Here is a 19,147-nt window from a genome sequence, read left to right on the forward strand (position 1 = left end):
CCCTGTTGCCTCTTTAGCTTCAAAGTAAGAAACCAGGAAGCAGTTCTGGGTCTGCTAGTACTACTAGAAATTCTTGGCTCCAGTGTGTTCTCCCTTACGCTATGTTCCTTTTAACCACAAGTGGGTAACACTCTGACATGTTTTATGCTGAGGTTTGGTGCTGTGTGTGAATGATAAGCAAGAGCAGAGGCACTCAGCTCTTGAGCTGCACCTGGATAGTGAGACCATAGGCCTACTGACTGCATTGATTGACTGTTACTTTGGTAGGGTTAAAGAACAACTACGCTGTGGTGTAGATTTAAAAGAACTTCAATATCAGCCAGGATAATTTGCCTACTAGCAAGGGAATGGAGCATGCCTTTATGCTCAGTTTAAAAGGTAATGGAAGAGTGACTTGATAAGACTTTGAGTATCACTTGGTGGGAGAGCCAGAAGATCTCAATGTGAAACTGAATCTGTCTCACGTCTTTAATCCTCTTATTTCCTTACTGTGTGCATCTGCTGTCTCATTCTTTTAAAATTGCTCTAGCTTTACCCACTTCCTACAGAAATCTTTATTACTCTTCAGCATTTTATTGAACACATTATGTGTCAGGTAAGAGCACAGAGATGAATAAGACAGGTATTTCTCTGACCTTGGGAAACTTGCATGTCAAGGCTGTAATCAGCTGTGAGTGACATAAACCATGCAAGGGTCAGAAGTTGGAAACTACTAAAGTTATTTCAATTTTACTTTCATCATGCAAAAATAAGCAGTGTCCCTTCGAGGCTTTTATAAAGAATTTCAGGTCCCAAACCAAGAAGCCAAGGGCAAGGCGATGCTTGCTTCACTTCAAACATTGCTCTCAGGTGTGGGAAGCCATGTCAGGAGAGTGTTTCCCCCTTTGCAATCTTGCCTTGTGGGTCCTGAATTTGATGCATTTTCTTGCCACCTCTGAGCCTGGGGAGAGCTGCTCATGGGCCTTCCCATACAGAGGCCACTCATGAGCCACCTCTTGTCCTAAGCCCTCTATAGCCACTCCCACTGCAAGATGCCTCCCTCACTAAGTGATGCGATTAGCTAAATGCCTGCCTCTCTTCAGCTGTTCTGGGCCCATATTTATTCTTATGTCTAACTGCTCCTGTAGATGGTAAACCTATTGCAGACAGCTGCCCACTAGACTTTGTAACTGGCTGATACCAAGGGACTAGAGGAGCATTCTTTTTAAGATGTTTGTCAGATAGGTGAGTCACTGCTAGAGTGCACGAAGAACTTCTGCATGCCATGGGACATTCAGAAAACACCTAGGGGGAGTTTTCCCAACCTGAGTAAAGTGTATGGCCCAAAAAGTTGCACATGAAAAGAATTTTAAAAACTGCATATTGGATATAAAGGGAAACTTTCAAGTGAGCAGATAAGCATCTTGATGCTGGAGAATTTATGATATTTGATTAAACAGGATGAAGCTGATATGGTACAATGTTGCCTCTAGGATATCTTAATTCTAAGCATGCTCAGGTCCACTCTCAGGATATTATCACAAAAATTTGGCAGTTAAAAGACACTGCTATGATGTGGGTGGGGGGGAAAAGTCCTTGGATATACTATGATGTGAACTGGATATTGTCAAATTATTGTTTCTAATGATTTTTGCTTCACTCATAGGCATTAAGCCCTGGTCAAATATCATGGAAATCCTGGAAGAAAAAGATGGCGTTGACACGGAGCTGCTGGTTTATGCAATGACTTTGGTGAACAAGGTTGGTTGATGTGTTATGTATCAAATTGTGCCCTCAAAAGATATATATTCACATCTTAACCCCTGTACCGGTAAATGTGACCTTATTTGAAATTAGGCTCTTAGCAGATGTAATCTGGTGATGATGAGGTCATCAGGGTAGACTCTAATCTGGTGTGGTGTCTTCATGAGAGGAAAGAGACACAAGGAAGATGATGTGAACATATGCATGCAATGAAAACAGTCATGTGAAGACCCAGAGATTAGAATGACATGTATATGAGCCCAGAAGTGCTGAGAACGGCCACCAACCATCCAGGACGAGGCAAGGAGGGAGCTTCCCATCGAGCCTTCAGAGGGCGCTTCCCATCGAGCCTTCAGAGGGCACAATGGCACTGCCGATGCCTTAATAGCAGATTTTCAAATTCCTGCTTTAAGCCACCTAGTTCATGGCACCTTGTTTTAATAGTCTGTATACTAATATGTAAAAACCTAGTTTTTCCTTCACAAGCCACACTGTGTGGAGACCCCCATCATGGCAACTGGAACCCCAGCTGCTTCACAGGAGAAAGCCCTTCAGGCTGTGCATGGTGTGTGTGGATGCATGCACACAGATGCCTGGGCCCATGAGGGTCTGTGGGTGTCTATATGCTTTTATGCTTTGGTCTTTCCTAGTAAAATGAGAAAGTTGACAGCAGAAATTTTGTGATTGTTATTCCTATTAAGGTAATTTTAGGGTATATCTTAAGAATATCAACAATTTTACTCTAAAGAAATAGTTCACAAAACAGGAAAAAAGTCTTTTGTTCCATGGGGAACTAAGTTTGGATTCCTTGGGCTGAGATGAGGTTTCCTGTGAATGGATCCCATCCTCCTTATATGAGAATGACTGCATCTTTGCACTCCTGTCTCCCCTTCACGTTCCTCTCTGGTCACTGACTACTTGCAGGGCAGTAGCCGTCCTTAGACCTAGAGATGCTTTGAGGCAGGGGGTCCCATAAGGACCAGATTTGGGACTGGAGCTCCTTTTTTGAATTGTTATACCCTGGACCCAAGGCATCCTTGTCAACCATCCTGTGGACTTTCCTCATGTGCTCCAGCTTGTTGGGTGGGAACCTTCCAACTGTAGTGATAATAAAGGCTTCAGAAAGATCCAGAATCCCATCCTGGCATGTAACTGGAGAGATGTTTCTCCTGATGAACCGAAGATGCATTCGTAGAGCAGTATAATTATAAGGAACCCTTTCTCCCACTCGGTAGTAACATGTGCCCACTAGAAGGATTGAGGGTGTAATCTGCTGTTTCCTCAGCAGTCTGTGGACTCTGCTTAGGAGCCTGAAACAGACCCCAGTGTTCAGAACAACCTGCCACACAGTTGGACAGGGTAGCTTCCTCCATGACTGGGGAGGTGTTGCTAAGTGGAAATACAATTGTTCTTTGACTAGATACCACAATAAATCCCAAAGGGACTCGAGAGTTCAATGTAGCCCATTAAACTTGAGGGGGGGGGGAAATGTAGAAAAGGGGAGTTATATTTGTCTAGTTGGTAAAGATGCCAACTTAAATTGAGACAGGCTGACTTTGCAAGAACAAGGAGTTTATTTGGGATAGCAAGGGATTGCAGTCTGGGATACACACACAATGGGAGGTCACAGGCACGTTCTAAGAGGTTATGTTTAGAAGAACACATGTAGGCTGTTCTGAAACAAAGATCATTAGTTGCAGGAGTTGGAGCGAGCTCATTGGGGGAGACAGCATTGTTAGCCAAGTATCCTTAAACAAATAGCTTATCTGGAACACTGCAGTTTTCAGGAATTCCTTGGATAGTTCGTAACATGGGTATACGTGCATGAAGGCCCATCTTTTGTGGCGGCCTGGCTCCGTTCTGTTTAGGTTTGACATAATTCGATTTTGGTAGTGACAACTTTCACGAAGATTCTTTTTACTAATGAAATCAATAAAAGGTTCCAATGGAAGGGATTTAAATGTCACTGCATAAAATTGTTAATGGTTTTGTTTGTGAAATGAAAAATCACAAACTATGCTAAAAGGTAAAGGATAAACTACAAAATTGTTTGCCAGAAGCAAGGCCAAAAAAAAAAAAAATCTTAAGTACATTTTAGAACCTAGTAGAAAAATGAAAAAACATTAAAGCAACTAAGAATAAAAAAAAAATTCAGTGAATCAAAACTTTTTTTCTGCAGCTACATGACAATGATTGCTTTTTAATGAGATGTCCCTTGTTGGTGAGCCCATAGGAAACTCTCATATGTCCCAATGAGAAATGGAAATGCACACAACTTTTCTGGTGCAAAGCCTTAAGAATTCTGCCACTTAAAAATCTATTTGTGTGCTAACTTCATGTGATTTGAAGCAATTTTCTGGTTTTTTCCCCCTCAAATTAAGGTCCTCTATTTCCTGTCCTTTTTCTGTCCCTGACATTGTTTTGTTGAAACATTAGAATCAGCAAAAATAGAAAATACTCTTGCCTGCAGTTCATCACAATCCATACCAATAAAATTGTCTGTTGTATTGGAAGAGGCCATGCCCAGTCGTGTTTAGGATTGCAACAGCACCTGGGTGACATGGGAGCTCTTGTCAGTTGCTGGCAAGGACACAGTGCTATGGGACACAGTAGGTGTCTCCTCTGCTGGATGTTGTGGCATTTAATGTCCAGGAATGCCTCCCTTGCTCCTTTTCTTGTGGCGGTTCTCATTTTTTGTTCTGGCTTAGGACAAGTCCAGAAAGCTCCTGGAGGATACTCCTCCAAGTGGTAACCCTTTCCTTAAAAAGGTCAAGAGACTGCTGCCACTCATACTGGGTTAGGCGTGTTTATTGCCCCAGTGAGTAAGATGCTCTGAGATACCAAACAGAATAGCAAATTGAAATGTTAAAATGGGTCTGGAAGAAAAAAAAATGCAGACTCTGAAATCTGGGAAATTATATTGCAAGTTGGGTGGTTTCTAACTTGTATCGATTTCAGCAAAATAAACGGTGGTGTAATAACGTGGAATTAAATAAATTTGACATTTTCATGGCAAAAACAAGGACAACAAATCCTAGCCTGCCCAGGGTTCTGAGACTGAAGTGGGCCTCTTTGTTAAGGGATGTTAACCAGACTCATTATCCCCCGTTTCCCCCCACCCCTTGCCCTGTCCCTTGTCCTCAACCAGGGCTTCAAAAGATCAGAGGGAATGTGAGAAATTAACCCCTTCTTACCCTGATATTATGCCCTGTATTGACCCAGCTGAAATCCCCTTGATACTCCCCTATTCTGGGGGTCTCGGGTATGGATCAATGTAAAGTAAAATGAGGCAGATGCAGGGGCATGAATAATAGGAGAGGTTACTATGGGACTGCCCTGGGGAGAGGAGCTGCTTCCAGGCCGAGGAAGTAATTAACCCATGTGGCATTCATACTGAGTTTTTTGCCTGTGTTCTTACATTTTGTTACTTTTTAAAGAGCACACAGTAAAATGAACTTTCCCTTTTGGTCTACAGCTCTTTGAGTTTTAATGTACGGATGGATGGATCTCACCTTCACAGTTAAGGGACTGATTTCGTTTTCCCCATGTTCTTTCATAGTGACTTCCTGACCCTCTTATCCGTAACTCTTGGGGCCTTGTTTATTCTCTCATCACTACAGTTTTGTCTTTCCAAGAATGTCAGATGCAGTCATACCCCTTGAAGGCCTGGCTACTGTCAGGATAATGCCAGAGATCCTTCTGTGTCCTGTCTCTGTTGTGAAGACATGCTGTGTGCTTATACCTTCTCTGGAAGGGGGTTCGGTATATAAAGCTTCCCTCCCATGCACGACACTGCTGGGAATATTGGCATGTAGGCTTTGCCACACTGGTTTTATTCTACAAAAAAAGATTTGATGCAATCCATAAAAACCCAAGGAGTGGGGGATGTCCTTTGGGACATGCTTTCCCTTTAGGAGATTCCAGTAAAGAATTCCTTGTCACAAGCCCTGCCAAGACAAAAATCAGAAAGTGGAAGTTGGAAGCACCAGGTATCAGGTGGCTCTCTTGTGGTATCTGAGGGTAAAGGTGGAAAGAAATTTCAGAGTCATTTGGCAAAACTGTCACCTTCACCAAACGCAGGCAGCCTGGCAGTGAGGGTGACAGGGTGGAACTTGGAGGAGAGGCCCAGGGACATGTGGGAGCTTGGTAAATTAACTGAACTTGTTGGAGAATCAGCTGAAAGTAGATAAATGCATGTTTCTGGGAAGTCTCCCCACCCCCCATCATAGGCGGAAAAGGAAGCTGTTTGTATTTGTGGTGGAAGGACCAGCATCTCCCCTACAGCCAGGCATGAGAGCTGGAGTCCCCAGGCTTGGCTCAGATTTTCACAGCGGAAATGACAAATGACCTTTCAATACCTTTGATTTTGTGCCTATTATTGAGTGAAGGCTCCTGGAGTCTGTTTTGGTCTATAGATTTAGTTGTTTAATTACTTAATAGTGATCCCCCTACCCTTCATGGTTGGACTCACTGAAGCGATGGAGATTAGGTCTAGGATTTTAATCCCCTGGAAACTTCAGAGTGAAAGAAGGTCAGCTGATTTCAGGTCAGGAGGAAGGGGAGTGGAGAGGCAGAGACATCCTTCTGGCTGTGTAGAAAGTCTTAATTCTGATTCTAAATGTTGAAGTGCCTGCTTTCTCCAAGTTGTATATTTTACAGGGTCTATAGGCAGTAGGGCATCTCTATTTGTCCCCTGATCCTGGGACTGGTATTGCCATTTTAAGAAGTTCTAGAGTTCTTGTTGGAACCAGAGGATAATTGTCCTGATAGGATTATTAAACTTTCTTGGTAGTGGGAACTGAACTTCAGTTCTGAGCTACATCTTTTTAATTGCTTAGCCTTGCTAAGTGGCTGAGGCTGATCTTGAACTTGAGATCCTGCTACCTTTGCGTCCCGAGTCTCAGGGATTGCAGGCTTGCACCACTGAGCCCAGCTGAAAATGGGATTCTTTGTGATTTCTTGGTTCATGATAGAAGCAAGCGCTTGGGTGACTCTTGCTACTGGTTATGCAGTGTTGACTGTCACATCAGTTGCCCTGGGTTCATGCTTGGCCATGCACATGTGAGAATCTGTTTACTACAGCTGATTTACAGGCTCCTCTCTCATACCCAAACTGTACCTTTTACTGGAGTAATTCACTACCACACAAGCCTTTTTTCATGAGTTCCTAATCTTTTTTTCTCCACTGTTTTATTTTTTTTAATTTTTCAAAAAATAAATGACAGCGGAATGCATTACAATTTTTATTACACATATACACCAGTTGCAATGTGTAGTATTCTCTTACAGAATAAAGAGGAATAAGCCATTTTGGGGGTTATTGGTAGATTTCCCTTCCAGTCCTTGACAGCCCCAAAATAGATGTCAGAATTAGGGCTGGAAATGAGGCTTTAGAAGCCTTGATCTAAGGTCTTCTGAGGCAAGTTAAACCTCCTTCAGAGTCACTTTGGAAAGCATGCAGTGTTCTCAGAAATGCAAAGGTGGTGAAGTAGGTAGGGAATGGAGACCAGTATCTGAACTTTCAGCCCAGAATAACTCCTGCAGAATGCAGGTGTGTGCATGAAGTGGAGACCTAATGGCAGCTCTGAGCTGGGATTTTATCCAAGGACTTCCTCTTGCCTCAGGCAGATCCTGTCTTTCCTTGGACCCCTCTCCCCCTCCCTGATAAGACTAGTGGCTTGAAGTAGTTTTCCCCAAGGCTCCCTCCCACTTCTGAGCAGGGACCTGGTCTGAGCCATCCTCCTCCTTTGAAGAAAGGCAGAATTCAAAGAGGAGTTGGCTTTTTCTCAGGTTATGTGTTTGTCTTATGGTTGCCACTTTTAAATTTCTCTTGTTTTTCTGAGTTTCATAGAGTGAGAGGAGGCCCTGCTGAATTAAAAGGGAATCACTAAATTATTATAACACCAGCTGTTGGTGTATTGATTATACTAGGAGTAATCCCAAGGTATATTAGTTTTCTATTGTCATGTGACAGAAATTTAGTTACTAGGATGGCATGCTTTTACTATCTCACAGATCCTGTGAGGCAGAAGGCCAGCATAAACCTAGCCAGGGTCCCAGAGGGCTGCAATCTAGGTGTCGGCCGGGGCTGTGGTCCCCTCTGAGACTTGATCCTCTTCCAAGTTCTTATGAATATTGGCAGAATTCATTTCCTCACAGCCAAAGAACCCACGGGGGTCTTGCTCCTCCCTAGAGACCAGGAGGATAATCTGTTTCTGGTCTCTGAGTCAGTGAAGACCTAAGCCCTCTTTTGAAGGACTCACTGGATTATTATTCAGAACAATCTCCCCTTTGATTAACTCAGAATCGACTGATTTGGGGAACTTAATGACACCTGCAAAATCCCTTTGCTTTGCTGCATAACATGAGCTTACAATGATGTGACACCCCACTGTATGAGTATTGAGCCCATATTCAAGGGAAGAGAAGCAGGAATCTTGGGCTTTATCCCACCCCTCACATTAAGGAGTTTTCTCGCCCTCCTGAAATGAATGTGCCATCTGCTTGTTCTATATTGTTATAATCAAAGGCCACTGGCTAACATGTAAAAATGCTTTCAGAACCTTGTGACTGTCTCTTAAGTCGTGTCTGTATTGGGTTCTTCTTTCTCCAGACGTTGTCAGGATTGCCAGACCAAGACTCCTTCTACGACGTGGTGGATTGTCTGGAGGAGCTGGGTATTGCTGCTGTGTCCCAGAGGCATCTGAACAAGAAGGGAACTGACCTGGACTTAGTGGAGCAATTTAACATTTACGAGGTAATAGAACATGTCATTTGTAAGTCATCTTCAGCTTCAGCAAATGTCAAGGGCAGAAGTCACGTGCGCTGTGGACCAGGGGTTCTGGGTGTGGCATAAGAGCATCCACATCAATTGAGGGGAATTTGCTCAAAATGCGAGTTCTCAGGCCCCTGCAGGCCTATTAAATCAAATTCTGAGCGTGGGCCCAGCGATCTGTTCTGTAACAGCCTTTCCAGGAGGCCCTGATATTTAAGTCTAAGACCTTTGATGTAGGGGAAACTTGGAGCTCTTTTATTTTTTAGAACATGGACCCTGTCGGCACCTTCAGTCAAGGAGTAAGGGGTTGGGGGAGTGTGTCAATGAGAGAGATCCAGCTACATAATTTGTAGGTCCCAGTGGAAATCGGGGCCATTTTGTGGGGATAAAAAGTGCTTTTAAAGATACTCATTTTTTTTTCCTGCCTTTATGATCTCTCACCTTCTGTGTGGTTTTATATTTTTTTTTGTTTTTTGGGGGTTTTTTTTTGCTACATTACATCATAAGGAAAAATTAAAATTTATTGGGAATATTACTGCTCATCTTTGTATTATGCAATGTCAGTTTAAAATGCAAATATAAGGGCTTTAAACTTGTGGGCAGAATCGGCAAAATTGTCCCACTCATAATTCGTAGCCCCTGTGTACACGTATTTCATTCTTAACCACAACAGGGGAAATGCTGTACAAAATCAACTGGACTATTTTCATTTCATTTCTCATTCTGTGCATTCTACCAATGTTCTGCCTTCAGTTTACTGATGAGTGAAGCAGGGTTGAAAGAAAAAGGATCTCTGGGTTGCTCTGTCTTGTCATGTTTTCTCATTGTTTCAAGATAAGCCATTGACTTAATATGGGGAAGTAACAAAGCGATAGAGGCGCTCGGGGTGTTTTCTCTCTGCAGTCAGCTCCCAGAGCTGTTGGCACCCCTGCTTGCTTAGCTGTGGGTCTGTCTCACTCTCACATATCTTAGGTCTACCTGATCCTATGCTCATGAGCGACAGGAATCGCAGATGTGGATATGGTACCTATCTCCTCTGCCTACAAGCATGCTCCTGGGTGCTACTGGACTCGCATCACACGGTTACAGATAAAATTTATAGGAACAGAAGCTCATTAAATCAACCGCAGGTCCCTTGTGAGCGTGGGCCTTGTGTAGCTGATCCCAGCTCTGCTTTAGATTATGTAGCTTGGTTTCATGGCCTGTTGAGTTGGGGGGAAAAGATTCTAATATTCTGCCTGAGTGCATGTACCTTAATACATATAATCAATTCTCTAGTTTTTCACATTTCAATTATTTCTGAAGTTTCAATTATAAATGTTACGACAAACTTCTTCATTCTTAATTATTATGTATAACTAGAGTTCTAGGGGAGAGATTTCTCAGTTTAATGGTTCCATTGTGATCTTTATGAGGTGGAAATGGAGACATTGACATGTAACTCATTATTTTCTGCAAGTTAAGTGTCATAATAACTCGAGGAACAGCAGAATTGTATTTATATACTCTGGAGAAGAAATTGAACGCCAGATACTTGCTTGCAGAACTGAAAGCTCCCCACATCTGCTCATCTGGTCAGATCTTTGTGCCCATCGTTTAGGCATCTTCTCCAGCTAAGATTTCTGTTTTTCCCTACTAACCTGTAGCACTGTAAATCAGGTGGTGGAGGGGTATGTTCTCATGGTTCCTAAAACAGCAGGAAAGAATAATAAACTGTAGGAGGATGGGAGTTACAGGGAACTGGTTTACATGAAAGCAGAAGACAGACTTTGGTTATCTCCTTTCCCTCGGCCCTTCTCCACCCTGGTCCAAACTTCTATCTCTGAGACTCTGCTCCATCAGAGGTGCAGAAAATCCCAGCTTTGGATTCTATAGGGTGCTTATATATCTAGAAGATGGCATGATGCGTGTGAAAGTACCCTTAATAAACCACTGGGCAGAGTATTAGAGTAGCCTTGATATGTGCTCCAGGGCACTAGAAACTTCTTCCTGCTCAGGTGCATTTTGTTTCTTGCCTGTAGGGGTGCCTCCCCATCTTCCCCTCTCCCTCTATGCCCAAGTTTTTAAAAGTTGCTGTGTTTTTGCCAAATTTATATTTGAGCATCAAGTATTTATCATTGACAAATGTAGCATTTATAGATCATTTAAAGAAAGTAAGACAACCATCTATGCAATAGCTTCAAGAACTAGAAAATTACTGCTTGGAAGCATCCCAGATAGCCCCTTTGATGTCATCCCACTACCCCCACCTCAAAATTATCTTTTTATCACTTTACCTAAAAGCAGCTTAATCTGTGAGCTAACACAAAGGATCAGATTAGCAAGTCAGAATTGACCACAGATCTTGCCCACTAACTGTACTAATAATTTTAAGAATGCAGGCTATTGAGGTGCATGTGAAGCTGGGAGCAGTCTGAGACATCCCTTGTGACTCCCCAGGTCCTTTCCTCATGTATCAGACATGTACTTTGACCAATAATAACAGACAAGATCCCTGAAGTTTCCGGGTCACCTCGCCCAGCGAAGAACATTCAGTTATGAAATATTTTCACATCCTTTCTCAGATTCATAGTTCATACACCCATACATTCTGGGTTTATTTATTCTTAGGAACATCTTGTTAAGGGCATTCCAGGAATAAGAACTCAAAACAAATATTTGTAGTCTTATTTTTTAGGTATTCCAGTTGTTAGCACACTTAGATTAACTGCCATCACCTGGCTGTCTCTTTCCCCAGAAGCATCTATCCTCTAAGGACTGTAAGGACCCCAGACCAGATGCTTTAGTTACCTCCTCCCAGTCTGTCCCTAAACAATATATTGCCAGTTTGCAAGCTCCTTATAAACAAAATCATATTTGGATCCTTCTACTTTGTGCCCCTTTTCTCAACATTTTTGAGACGGACACCAAAATGGGGAAACCTAGTTTGTTCATTTTCACTAATATATCACCTTTATTTATCTTGATGGATGTTGGCTGTTTTACAGTTGTGCGCCATGGCAAACGATGCTGCTGTGAGTGCTGTGCTTTCCTTGGGCTGGGTGGGTGGGTGGGTGTGGATGCATGAAGTACATGTTTAGGTATCAGTTTTATTCATGCTTCATAAAAAATACTTTAAGTTTTTTCTTCACATACTGGAGAAGTTCACATGGCATTTCATTCATTGCCTTTGAAGGCTTGTTAGAATTCCCTTGGGAAATTGTGTAGACCTGTGACAGTATGATAGGGGAGGATAAAGAGTGGGGGAGACCTTTGGTGTCTTAATGTTTTTTCTTATGGCAATTTGTTTAAACTTCCTAGCTAGGAATGGTGGTGCATACCTGTAATCCAAGCTACTCAGGAGGCCAAAGCAGGAGGATGGCAGGTTCAAGGCCAGCCCCGACAACTTAGCAAGACCATTTCTCAAAAATTTAAAAAAACAGCTATGGATGTAGCTCAGTAGAATACCCCTGGGTTCAATCCCTATTATCAGAAAAAAATAAAAAAAATAATAAACTTTTCCCTAACGGGATCAATTTTCTCAATTATAATTGCCTAAGAAGTTGTATTTTTCATCTGACTTAGAAAATTAGGAAAGACAAAGTATCTAATGAATGTTTTAAAGTTGGTCTTTCATTAGTTATTACTTTAATTCTTTGTAACATTTCCCTCTTTTTCACCTCTAGTTTAACTAGTGGTTTATTCATTTTTTCCTCCAATAATTTTATGTATGATTTATATTGTTTTTTGTTATGACTTGATACATTTTGCTTTTGTCTTTATAATTTGAGTTATTTTTCTAAAATTTTTTTGAGTTGGATATTTCTTTTCATTTACCCATCCTTGGATTCCTGTACTATAATTCACCTGGTTGTGATCCTTTTAAAAAAAGTATTGTTGTAATTCTGTTTGCTCTTTCAGATTTTTGTATCCATATTCATAAGTAAGCTTTGTTGGAGTCCCCTCACCCCTATTCTTCCTTCTCTTTGCTATACATCTTTCTCAATTTGAGCAGCACTGTTATACCAGTATCATAATAGACTTCCTGGATACTTCCTGCACAATGTTGCTGGTGGCTGTCTGGGTATCGCCAGAATGTCTCTGTTCCTCCTCAGTGTCATCCCTTGACTCCTCCTTCCCTGTCCTCTCCAAATCATTGTTATGTCCTATTCAGACCTCCCTGGTCAGTTTATGACCTGCCTATGATTCACCCTGGTGCTTTCTTCCAAGGCCCACAGCTGCCTGCCTGCCTGCCTGCCTGGCTTCCTGGTTTTCACCTTCAATTTCATTCATTCATTTGAGGCTTTCTGTATGTCCCACACTCTAGTAGGGATGTAAATAACAGATAAAAGATCTGTCCCTGTTTCCAAAGACCCTCCATTCTGTATTCTAAAGCAGGTAGGTAGCTGTTTCCCCTAGCAGCTAGATACAGTGATGCAGAGGGACCTCTATACCTGACATATCACAGCTGAAGCCTGCACCCTAAATGCAACCGAGTCCTACATGAACCCCTTATTTTCTTCCCCCAAACAAAAATCCTTTGTTTCTCCACCTCTACAAACAGCAGTGTCTGTGAAGTTATAAATGTAGAGTTGTCCTGGACTCCCTTATCTTTCCCGGGTTCCCACATTTAGAAGTTTGATGTCTGAAAGACTTTGACCCTTTCTCTGCATCATTCCCTAGCCCTGGCCCTTGTGGTTTCTTGCTGGTACTATTTATTGCAAGATCTTCTGATTCATTCGGCCATCAATTTTTACAAAACTTTATTAAGCACCTTAGTGCCAGACACTATCTAGGACTCAGACATAGCAGTGAACAAACAAGACCAGACCAGCACCCTAAGGGGGTGTAGTAACCAAGTGCACAAGTCAGAGAACCCAGGACTGTGAGCATGCCTCTCCAGAGGCAGATTGAGAGCTAGGCATGGCAGCTCATGCCTGTAATCGCAGCAGCTCAGGAGCCTGAGCTGAGGCAGTAGATCTTGAGTTCAAAGCCAACTTCAGCAACTCGGCAAGACCTTGTATTAAAATAAAAGCGGGACTGGGGATGTCACTGAGGGGCTTAAGCACCCCTGGGTTCAATCCCTGGTACCCATCCCCCCATAAAAAAAGATTGCGGTAGGGGCAAGGAAGGCCCGTCTCCTGTGATGGTCCAGAGGAGGAAGAAAGCACTGGAGAAGGTCCATCTTGGCAGCTGTGGAGGTTTGGAATGAAGGTTGGGGTTGGTGGAGTAGCAAGTCCTGGCACAGTAACCTGTGCACAGTCTGGAGACACTGGTGTCCTACAGGGGCTGTGTCTTTTCTCCTTCCTAATACCCTCTGACTGAAAACAATCTGCCGTTTCTGTTTAGGAAGACAAGAATGAGTGACCTTTTCGTGACCAGCAGGATCAAACCTACTTGGGACAAAGTAGGTTTGACTTGAGACAAAGCCCTATATATAGTCTGTGGCCTTCGTGCCTGTGTAACATGGTCTTCACCACTCCCAGATGTCTCTGGAGTTTCAGCCACACTCGACTTTTCATTCCTTGGGCAGGAAAGGCAGGTCTTTTGGGGAGCTTTCCTTTATCTGTTCTTTGCTCAGCCTGGGTGTTCTTCCTTCCCATTCTCCAGTGGCCTAAGTTCTCATTCAGGAATCCCCTGAGATACAATCTCCATGAAACCTTTGGCAAGTAAAAGGGACTCCTGCTGTTTGCACCCCCCCCCCAATCTCTACTGTTTGGATCTGATGAACAAGCCATTTGTCTCTGTCAGAACCATTGCTAACAGTCCACAGGAGACTTTTGGCTGTCTGTTCCCCTTTGAGGTTCCCCAAGTCACGTCTCACACTTCTATTTAGCCTGGGGGCACAGGTGCCCAGAGAAGTCCAGTAAAAGCTCTCATGAAGGTCGCCTTCCACTATCATGCATTTTATGAGTGTTGGCCAGGTGCCCTGAAAAATACTTCAAGTTAACAGAATGTTTCAGGTCTTAGGCAGAGGTGGGGGCAACAGGGGGGCGGGGTGGTGTCCACAAGAAACAAATATAGCCCCATTGCCAGCTCCACTATGTATATGTAGGGGCAGTAAGAAAATTGTCATTCTCACACAAGACTTTGAATATTCTCAAGGGCCTGCAGAGAATTTGGGTGGACTTGTAGAATTCTTTCTAACAGTGAAAAATGTCTGGTGGCCATATGTCCTGGACTTTCTGGGGACAAGCCCAATTTCATGTAATTTAATTCCATTTCATAAAGGTGATTTGATCCATGTTTAATTAAATTCATTTGAATTTTTATAGCCTCATATGATTTTTCAAATACATAGATTGCCAGAACAAAAAAAATCTTGTCAATTTATGTGTGCTAACTTTCAGTTCTGAATATATGGTCTCTGTAAGGGGAAAGGCATCTTAAGGCTGAAGACTTTGAGGGTGAGAAATAGCTCTTGCTTTTAGGACTAATTCGTAGATTCTATTAAAGATTCTTCCATTTTGTAGGTGATAAAATATGTAACAATCATATTTTGCTGTATAACATACACCCCAAAACTTAGGGGCCTTGAACAACAGAGATCACAATTCTATGGGTCAGGTCTGGTTCTGGTTCTGCTGGGAGATTTTAATATACCTGCAGTTGTCTCATGGATTGATAGGGACAGAGTGGCCTCACTTACCTGCTCTGGAATTTGATGCTGGTTTTTGACTGGGCCACCTCTTCTGGCCCACACTTCTTTGCATGATAGCATTTCAGAAAGGCAAGACCTAATACATGAATGCTTTTCGAATTCAGAGGCCTGCATTATATTTACCAATGGCCCAGAAGCCAAAGCGAGTCTTATGGCCAAGCCTAACTTGGGGAAGAAACGGCACAAGGTGAGGAAGCAGGGAGGTGGGATTTCCTGGGACCCAACATTGACAGTCACAGTGCGTCACCAGCAGATCCTCGGTGAAATGTTACTGTCACACCTATTTCACCAAAAAGCTGAATTGGATTGTATGTGTGAATCAGAAGAAGGTATGAGATAGCAATATAGAAAAGGAGTGCCTCTGTTAGGGGGAGAAGGCTGGGTGCTGAGAGAGCAGCAATATAACAGTATAAACGCCAACTGAAGGGGTTTTGATCTCCCTTGGAGATGTTCAGATTGTTGGTGTAACACAACTTTAGAGCATGCACAAGGCCCCAAGTTCATTTCCCCTGTGTGGAAGGGGAAGGAGGAGGGCAGGAAGGTTGGTTCTACTTGTTACCATATCTGATATTAAGTGGAGCCAATAGTATGAAGGTTCATTCTTTAGAAATCCTTATTTTTAGGGATATAAATGTACTTGCAGATGAGACAACATGATCTTGAATTTCCTTTTTAAAAAATTGGCTATGGGGTCAAAGGAAGGAGTGGGGTGTAAATGGGACAAGATCATGAGTTGGTAACTGTTGTACAATCACAGGTGATGAGCACATCATGGTATATACTCTGCATTCTGTATGTTTCAGAATTTCCATGACAAAAAGTGAAAAAACTTAAAATGGGGCTGGGAATATGGCTCAGTGGTAGAGAGCACTTGCCTAGCACGTGTGAGGCTCTGAATCTAATTCCTAGTACCACACACACAAATGGACCTACACACAAATACATGAAACTACCATGTCTATGGTCCAATAATCCCACTTCTGGGTTTTTATTCAAAAGTTTTAAAATCAGAATCGTGGAGAGATTGGTTTCTCCTATGTTCACTGTAGCATTATTCACAGGAGCCCAAGTATGAAAACAATGCTGATGGATGGATGAATGGTTAAAGAAAATGTAGTACGGATACACACTGGAGTATTATTCAGCCTTTAACAATAAGAAAATCTTGATATCTGCAACATGATTGAACCCAGAGGACATAAGTGAAATAGACCAATCATAGGATGACATATTGAATGATTATGAAACATAATAGCCAAACTTTGGAGAAGCCAAGAGAAGAATGGTGGTTTCCACAGGATAAGGGGAGGGGAACATGGAGAGTTGCTAATAGGAATAAAGTTTAAGTAATAAAGGTGAATAAGTTCTAGAGATCTGTGCAACATTGTTAACCATATTATACACTTAGATTTTAGATGTTTTTATTGAAAACAAGTCTATCCGCAGATTTTTTAAATTTAAAAAGATTCAGATCATTCAGTGGCCTCAGACTGGTAGAGGTTGTCATAGCAGTTGAGTTGCTCCTAACTACTTCCTGGTTAAGTGGGGGTGTGCAAGCCATCAGTGCCGAGTTCTGGATCTTATTTACTCCTTGCCTGAGGTTTAAGTTTACAATGCTTTATATTTAACTGAAAGATCTAGAAGATAATTGATGACGGGTCCAGTGAATGGGTCACTCCCATCATTTGGGAACCATTAGAGATCTTTCAGCGCAGACTCACTCTCACCCTGTTCCCCTGGAAGACTCATTTCCCTAGTAGTTGATCATAACTGACACTCGCCACAGATGCTGCAAAGCCTGGTTTCAAGAGTGGTTCTCTCTAGGTGTTTCCTAGGCCTTTGTATTCTTGACTTTGAGCTGCATGGGTTCTAGCATCTGAAGGATTTGGAATGGCCACTCTGGCCCTGTATGTGCAAGTGAAGTCTCTCCTCCTGACATCCCTGGCACTGGTAACGCCAGAATTCTTATAAAAACCATCAGTGACACTAGGCCAAATTTTCATGGTACATTGTTCCTGGGGGCCAAGCCCAGAGCTGCCATTGGTTCTGCTGGGATTCTGCATCTACTCGCCCCCTCCTACACTTTCATTTTTTAAGGAAATATTTTGTCAAGGGTTGGAATTTTAGAAAGCTCCAGGTGAGTTCTACTTGATGTTGCCTTGATAATTTCCCCAGATTTTTATTTTCCTTTTCAACTTTGATTGTTTCCCTCTTCTTTGATGCAGGGCAGTGAAAGCAGATTTTACTCTGTGCCTCCTTGGTAGGAATTGAGTGGAATGTTATTTGATCCTTAGGCCTCTGAGGTTAGACAAGGAATTAGAAATATCTGAACTCTACTCTAAACCCTGATCTTCTCATCCCCAATGTGTGCTTAATAAGAAGCAGAATCAATACTTCAGGTCAGAATAAGTTCAAATGGTCTAGAATTTTCATATCAGAAATAAAAGAAGAAACAATGGACTAGAAATGTTCAAAACTACTGCCCCTGGTAAGGTGTGTGCTGGTTCTCAACTCTTCTCCAAAGGATGTTGCTTAAATTTCTGAAGTTGACAAATGTGACCAAATGCATGATTTCATTTTTAGTTACAACAGAAAGAAGGGGACTCCTGAGAAAATGTCTAAAGAGATTTTATAAAGATAGAGCTTTAGGTGAACTCTTATCAAATCTTGCCTCCAACTTCTCAAAAGATTGTTAAATTGCCTTCTTACATCCGAGAACTTATTATGAAATGCATCTGTCATGTAGATAGAAGAGTTTACCCTAAATCCCTCTTACCTGAGAGCTGGAGCTGGAGGAAGCAGGGAGTAGGGGCAGATCGAGGAGGACACACACCTGTTCATAGGCTGCATGACTCAGGTACTGGTAGGGCTGGAGTGGGAGTGGCGAACCATCTGGTCTCAGCCCAGCTCACCTTGTTAGAATACCAGTGTGAAAACTGTGGACTTGAGGCAATTTTTGATTTTTGCAATGACCAGGTTTTTCTATTGATGGGCAATGTTAAAGCCACATAATATGGTTAGCTATCTGGGTCTTCACATTGTTTCCTTTCTCTTACATGGAAGGACTGGGTTATGAGTACTTACAAGAGTAGAGAACTTGCATGCTTAGGGACTTAAAACCATGTGGCTCCATAGTTGCTGAAAGAATGCTGGACTTGGTGGAGCCTGGCTCACCTCATTCTGTGTAATGGAGGAATTTAGGGACATCCTGGGCCACTTCATCTAAGAATTTGTGTGGGGAAAGGGCATCCATTTCTTGGGTACCAGACAGAGGCTCATCTCTACATGCTTGATGCCAGTTATCCTCATCACAAATCTGCAAATAGTGTTCTCACTAGGTGAGCCAGAGAGGGGGCAGGGGATTTGTGACAGGCCACACCTGGTTCATACGTGGCACAACCATCATGATACAAAGGTCTAGGCAACACCAAAACTGGTGCTCTTTTGCTATTTTTTTTAACTAAAGCTTTATAGTTATAACTAAAACTTTTCCTTCCCATCCTCCCTCCCTTCTCTCTACTAGGCTTCCTGTCACTCATCTATTTATGTTTGATTGGTTTTATCTATGCATGAAGGTGGGGTTCCCTGTGGTACATTTATACATGCACATAACATGATTTTCTAAGAATTCATTCTGCTTTGCCTCCCCTTACCCATCCCTCCACTCTGCCTCTTGATCTATTTCTTCTACATTACTGATCTTTCCTGAGTTAATTTCATTATTTTGCTATTACAATAAACAACAAGGTGGCTGTATCATTGTGATATTCCAATTTTAGATCTCTGGGGGAAAATACCAATTAATGGGATAGCTGGGTCATTTAGTGTTCTATCCCTAGTTTTTAAAGGAATCTCCATATTGCTTTCCAGAGTGGTTGTACTGGTCTGTAGTCCCACCAGCAGTGTACAAGTGTTCCTCCCCCTGCCCCACAATCTCACTAGCATTTGTTTTCTGTTTGTATTCTTGATCATTGCTGTTCTGACTACAC

The 19,147-nt window shown here is 42.4% G+C and overlaps 1 protein-coding gene across 12 annotated transcripts in view; it reads left to right on the forward strand.

The window, feature by feature from the left end:
• Fhod3 (formin homology 2 domain containing 3) overlaps positions 1–19,147 on the forward strand; it is a 461,034-nt gene that overhangs the window by 288,872 nt on the left and 153,015 nt on the right. For all 12 annotated transcript variants that reach the window (XM_046428243.2, XM_046428244.2, XM_046428246.2 and 9 more), the window contains exons 8-9: positions 1,646–1,740; positions 8,357–8,500. In XM_046428243.2, the coding sequence (XP_046284199.1) occupies positions 1,646–1,740; positions 8,357–8,500 (239 nt within the window). The remainder of the gene's footprint in view (positions 1–1,645; positions 1,741–8,356; positions 8,501–19,147) is intronic.

This window comes from Marmota monax, unplaced genomic scaffold (genome assembly GCF_021218885.2).
Source record: "Marmota monax isolate L192 unplaced genomic scaffold, Marmota_monax_Labrador192_F-V1.1 WCK01_AAM20220418_F8-fsc00031, whole genome shotgun sequence".
In the NCBI taxonomy this organism is placed as follows: Eukaryota; Metazoa; Chordata; class Mammalia; order Rodentia; family Sciuridae; genus Marmota; species Marmota monax.